General features: G+C 43.5%; 1 protein-coding gene across 1 annotated transcript; it reads left to right on the top strand.

Moving 5' to 3' along the window:
- The first annotated feature begins 486 nt into the window (after positions 1-486).
- Positions 487-5,918, top strand: LOC138819623 (tubulin beta-2 chain-like). Its single transcript, XM_070011110.1, has 4 exons — positions 487-543; positions 1,392-1,500; positions 4,089-4,199; positions 4,858-5,918. Exons 1-4 carry the CDS (start codon positions 487-489, stop codon positions 5,916-5,918), a joined length of 1,338 nt encoding a protein of 445 aa, XP_069867211.1.
- Positions 5,919-6,645: the final 727 nt, after the last annotated feature.

Below are 6,645 nucleotides of genomic sequence, written 5' to 3'. Positions count from 1 at the left end.
CTCTTGGGATCACACCTGAAAATGCCGCTTCAGTTCTAGGCCCTCCAATCAAAAGTGGACGGCAGGCTTGTTCTGGGCTTCTGGCACACAAGGACCTTGTGCAGAGGAAGTTCCTCCTCTTCTTTCCTGGATCCCAGGATTCAGCCTCTCTTGTGAGTCAGAGTGGGGAGTGGATGGCAGGGTGACCAGATGATCCAAATAGAGTGGGAGCTGTGCTAATGGACTTGCAGCTGGCAGCTGGATGCCAGGGTAGGTAGGAACTGGTAGGGCCTTCTGATTACCCAGCAATAGGGCGATTGAGTTGGAACACCTGCTGGCTCCACCTATAATCAAGTCCGCCCCACCTCCTCTGCCCCTGTAACAATCAGAGGTATAAATGGGGATCTGAGTTCACTCTGTCAGATTCCTGCTTCCCAGCTGTACATGTTTGCCTCTGTGGGCACCACTGCTGAAGACATACATCCATCTGCTCTGCAGCCCTGCACCATGAGGGAGATTGTGTACATACAGGCAGGCCAGTGTGGCAACCAGATTGGCGCAAAGGTGAGCATGGCACTGACCTAGGATCCAAGTCTCAAATTTAGGGGAAGGAGAAGGAGGACCAGTTGGAGTTTGGAGGTGGTGGTGGTCATGGCTAGGCTGAAGTAAGTGGGGATCCATAGTGGTCCCTAACCTTCTGCAAATGATGTCCCCCAGATAGCTTCTCCAATTTCCCTAATTTGTGTGGCCCTGGTGGTTGTGGTTTTTAAACAAGGCTGGGGTGGTTTCAAATCCCTTGCATGTCTTAGTCTTACCTGAGACTCAAGTCTTTGTATTTAGTTTCCTGGGAATAGACTAATGCACGTTTGGTCTGGTTTGAATTCAAGGAATGCAGTGTTTTTGAGCTGAAAGATACAGACAATTCCCTTTGCGTTAACTGATGAGTGTCAGATAATTGAGAACAGGTCTTCTACCTTAATGCAAATTTCTCTGAGTTTCATGCCCCATCTCAGCTCCCTTAAGTTGGGTGTTTTCTAAATCATTGGTTGTTGTGTATGCTCTGAGGACACTTGGGGTTCTGGAGACCCTTCTAACTGAGTCTTCAAGTTACTGCTTTGGCAATTTCATGTCTATGTAAGGCTAGTTACTCGTCATAGAATACAAACAGAATATGGTACTGCATAAGATGGAATACTCATAGAACCCAGATGTCTTCTATTCAGCCAGATAACAAAGAGCTTAACAAAACTAAAATACCACCCATTTCTATGTTTTTTTTAATTTAGAAAATGTAATTATTTTTTACAAATATATTTGTGTCAACAGGACATGGGTTTCTTATACTTACTTTAAAATGCATTGTTTGGACAGTTAACATTCTAGGTCATAATACACTTCTATTTCTATCTCAGTTTTGGGAAATGATAAGCGATGAGCATAATATTGATTGCACTGGCAACTACTATGGAGACAGCCATTTACAGCGGCAGAGAATCGAGGTGTATTACAATGAGACAACTGGTGAGTGTCTCCCATCTGGTTTCCCATACGGTGGCAAAATAGTTCCCAGGGGAATACTAATGAAAAGGAAGGAGTTCCTGCCTTTCTTATGGTAGTATTGTAGTTTTAATTTGGGACCTTGATCTTATGTCAAGTGCTGTACATAAGTGAGCCATTCCACCAGATACTTTGTTTTAATTTTTGAGTATACTCTTGTGAATTACCCCCAGGAAAGCCTTATACCTGAGTTCCCCCTACCTCTAATTGCTGACTAACCACACCTGGATTTTTTTTCTAGTCATGGAGCTTGAACTCTGGGCCTAGGCACTGTTGCTCAACTCTTCAGCTCAAGGCAAGCGGCTCTACCACTTAAGCCACAGTGCCGCTTCCAGTTTTCTGGTGTTTAATTGGAGATAAGAGTTTGCCGGCTTTTTGTGCCCTGGTTGGCTTTGAACCGTGATTCTCTGATCTCAGCCTTCTGAGTAGCTAGGATTAAAGGTGTGAGCCCGTTTCACATAATTAAAAATGAGACTGCCTAAATATGCATTTTAAAACAACTGATAAAATATAATATAATCCAGTGCCATTTGTTTGTGTGCTGATCATCCTAAGCTCAAGGCCTGGGCACTTTCTAAGAGCTTCTTTTTTTTGGGGGGTAGTTTCTTGGAGATCAGTCTCTCAGACTTTCCTGCCCCAGCTGACTTCAATATGCGATGCTAAGGTCTCATCTCAGATTTTTGAGTAGCTAGAATTACACCCATAAGCAACCAGAGCCAAGTTACATTGCCTCTTTAAAATATAGATTAAATTTCTAAAACAATATTTTGAAAAAGAAAATTTTAAAAATTTTAAAGAGGGATGTTCAGTCACTAATATATATGAGAATACTCCAAATCACAAAGCACAAATAAAGTGTCTCAACCTGAAATCTATAACATTAATACTTAGCCAACAATAAATCATTTTTAAGGTTTTTAAAGTAAGAAAACATTCTTTTGATGTAGAAAAAACCAATACTAATTTGTAAACATTGCTTTTAAATGATTCATATTGTCTTTCCTAACATAAATAGCCTAATTGAAGTCTACAAAGTAGATTTTCAGTTTTTGTAACTGTCAATGTAAAGATCATTTAATTTTATATTGAATTTCCATTTTACATTATTTTATACAAACAGAATCGTGGATAATTGGCTTTCCTATGTATTAATCCAATGAACAAGTACAAACAAAAGTACAAAGCTATTTAATTTGAGTTTTATAGATCTATATTTTGGGATGTCCTCACCTTGGTTGACAGTGGTTGGGTTGGATTGTGTCACTCCTATGAACAGAATTTTAGGTTGTGTCTTTATTAGATCCTGTATATCCAGCAGGATGGCCAGTTTTCTTCATGTGAATGTTTAGGAATGGGGTATTCTAAAACTGGTGTTTACATCATGTTAACTGCTTTCCCTCGGGCCAAATCAGGATAAATGGGAAATTGAAAGTCATTGCTCAAGGTTGCTCTGAGTATTTGAATACAAGGATGTGTGCTATTTGATAACCATTATTGAAACATTATAAGACAAGAAATATATATTGTATATATGTTTTCTCCAGGAAAGCCTTACACTTAAATTCCCCTACATCTACTTGGTGAATAGCCATACCTGGCTTTTTTTTTTTGGCGTTGGGGTGTCTGTCATGTGGCTTGGACTTTGGGCCTAGGCACTGTCCCTCAACTCTTCAGTTCAAGGCAAGCAGCTCTACCTCTTGAGCCACAGTGCCATTTCTGGTTTTCTGTTAGTTTATTAGAGATAAGGGTCTTAAGGACTTTTCCTGCTCCAGCTGGCTTTGAAGAGTGATCCTCTGATCTCAGCCTCCAGAGTAGCTAGGATTATAGGCATGAACCTGGTTCATTTCTTGAGAAAGGTAATTGGGGAAGGGAAGGGATAGTGGGAGAACAACAAAGTATGGGGTAACAATTTTTGACAAGAAATGTTCTCATTTCCTTACTCATGTAACTAACTCCTCTATACAGCACCTTTACAATAAAATAAAATTAACAAAAAAGAGAAAGTTTCTTGCTGATAGGCACTGGTGACTCATTCCTGTAATGCTGGCTACTTAGGAGGCTAAGGTATGAGGATCATGGTTCAAATCTTGCCTGAGCAGAAAAGTCCCTGAGACTCTTATCTCCAATAAGAAAACTGAAAGTGGGGTTTTGGCTCAAGTGATAGAGTGCTAGCCTTGAGCTGGAGAGCTGAGGGACAGTGCCCAGGCCCAGAGTTCAAGCCCCATGATGAACCACAAAAAAAGGTGTTGCCACCTTTCTTTTGCACCATTAGACTCAAAGCCTGATGCTCATCTTTGCCTCCTGTGTAGCTGAGATTTCAGCCACCATGCCCAAAGCAAAGGAATGAATATTCATGGAAATAGACAACTGCAAACATCCTTAAAGTTGCTGAAGCCTCATGCATGGGGATTCATGCTCAAGATATCTTTTCTGTTTCCATGTCTCAAAAGCTGTAATTTTTGTAATGAATGCTGAGAGTCACTTAGAATCATAAGCTCTGCCCCCTAAGTTCCTTGTCAAGTATAGGCCTAAGTCAACTCTTTTTCTCACAGGCAACAAATATGTTCCTCGGGCCATCATGGTGGACCTAGAGCCTGGAACATTAGACTCAGTGAGATCGGGACCATTTGGCCAGAGCTTTAGGCCAGACAACTTCATTTTTGGTAAGTCATCATGGTCCATGGGTCCTAACATCCACGCACTCCAGTGCTGGGCTGAGCCTTTATCCACCTAGATACTGTCCTCACCTAACCCACCTATTCCAGTCCACGGGAGTCATGCCCCTGGCCACTCAGACAGCTCAGATCAGTGTAACTCTGCAAGCCCTCTATGACAAAGAAGCCTCTGAAGGGAAAGAGCAGCAAGTAGAGAAAGCCACCAACAAGGTTTCAGCACTGCTGGTCTTTTTAGAGGCCTGGCAATAACAGAACCACTTCAGGACACCAGAAATCAAAGCACAGCTATGTGTGAGCAAGGTCCAGACAGGTGCTTGCAGTTTAGCTTCCCTCTGACCACACTGTGCTCCTGTCCCTCTTGTGAAAGTAACTACATTTCCAGTATTGAGGCAGGCTCGGTCCTTCATTTCTAGAAGTACTTGATTTGGGTTAAAATGTATTTTCCTTCACACTGTCTTTACTTTTCTTTAGAACCTGGGTGATTTGTAGGGTCCCAGATACATTGAAAACATTTCCTTTATTTCAACAAAGTGTATCTAATGTAATAGCAAAGGTTAGCTCAGAAGAGTCCTATTGTCTTCACAATAGGACAGGCACAATCATTATTCTTGGAGTGTGTGTCTCATCATGTCTTTGTGTCTGATAGGCCAGAGCGGGGCAAGCAATAACTGGGCAAAAGGCCACTACACGGAGGGAGCCGAGCTGTTGGAATCCGTGCTGGATGTGGTGCGGCGGGAGTCAGAAAGGTGTGACTGTCTCCAGGGTTTTCAGCTGGCCCACTCCCTGGGAGGTGGCACGGGATCAGGCATGGGCACCCTGATTCTCAACAAGATCCGAGAGGAGTATCCAGACCGCATCATGAACACCTTCAGCGTCATGCCCTCCCCCAAGGTGTCAGACACCGTGGTAGAGCCTTACAATGCGATCTTGTCTGTCCACCAGTTGGTGGAAAATGCAGATGAAACTTTCTGCATCGACAATGAGGCCCTGTATGACATCTGCTTTCACACCCTGAAGCTGCCCACACCCACCTATGGAGACCTGAATCACCTGGTGTCAGCTACCATGAGTGGAGTCACCACCTGCCTGCGCTTCCCCGGCCAGCTGAATGCAGACCTGCGCAAGCTAGCCGTGAATATGGTGCCCTTCCCCCGCCTACACTTCTTCATGCCTGGCTTTGCACCCTTGACCAGCCGGGCCAGCCAGCGGTACCATGTTCTCTCAGTGCCCGAGCTCACCCAGCAGATGTTTGACGCCAAGAACATGATGGTCGCCTGTGATCCCCGCCATGGTCGTTACCTGACAGCAGCTGCCATCTTCCGAGGCCGCATGTCCATGAAGGAGGTGGATGAGCAGATGCTTAACATGCAGAACAAGAACAGCAGCTACTTTGCAGACTGGATTCCCAACAATGTGAAGACAGCTGTATGTGACATCCCCCCGCGTGGCCTCACGATGTCAGCCACCTTCATCGGCAACAACACAGCCATCCAAGAACCATTCAAGCGCACCTCAGAGCAGTTCAGTGCCATGTTCCGGCGCAAGGCATTCTTGCACTGGTACACGGAAGAAGGCATGGATGAGATGGAGTTCACTGAGGCTGAGAGCAATATCAACGACCTGGTGTCTGAGTACCAGCAGTGCCAAGATGCCACTGCTGATGAACAGGGGGAATTTGAAGAAGACTTGGTGGAGGAAGAAGTTTAAGACTTCCCATTGGTAGCAATGCAACAGGACTGTCAGAGCCTGCCTACTACTTCTCAAATGAATGGTGCTTTCCTGAGCTCCTGTTGTCGTGCAGTGAGGTCCCTGCTGTGTATCATCCTGCACAGCCTTTCCAGTCAGGAACTCACTGATGGTGAATGTAAAAATGAAGATTTCTTTTAAATAGTATTATTTTAAGGCCCTATTTATATAAATAAAGTAGACATATTATACTATTGAGTTCTTATTCTTCTTTAAAATCCCTTTTTTTCTTTCAATGTATTTGAAATATAAAGTTGGCCAGCAGTATTTAATCTTAGCAATATAGGAATGGTGCTCAAGAAGAGTTTCAAATTCATGGCGCTCCTACTATTTTGAAGAGGAAGATGACAAGTGCCAATGTTTATTTTCCCTGGCCCAGTTTTAAAGTTAGCAGACTCTCAATAACATGCCAGTAGCATAAAAACAGTTTGAAGAGAAAGTAAACCAGATCTAGATGTTACAATTTTCCTAGTACCAAGGTGATGTTTAGAGTACTGAAGGGATTGATGTTCAAGACTTGTCTGGGCACTGAGGTAGCAGGGACTCTTCCTCCTTTATTCTGACACAGGACTTGCTTTACCTGCCACCTAGTATGCATTCCTCTTTGGGAATGGGACCACAAAATGCAGCTATGAATACTGGCCATTAAGGATCTACTTCTCCTTCAGACAACCACAGGTTCTGGTCT

The sequence above is a fragment of the Dipodomys merriami genome, unplaced genomic scaffold (assembly GCF_024711535.1).
Source record: "Dipodomys merriami isolate MVZ:Mamm:240054 unplaced genomic scaffold, mDipMer1.0.p SCAF_800, whole genome shotgun sequence".
Classification (NCBI taxonomy): domain Eukaryota; kingdom Metazoa; phylum Chordata; class Mammalia; order Rodentia; family Heteromyidae; genus Dipodomys; species Dipodomys merriami.
This window is presented reverse-complemented; position numbering and strand designations above follow the sequence as displayed.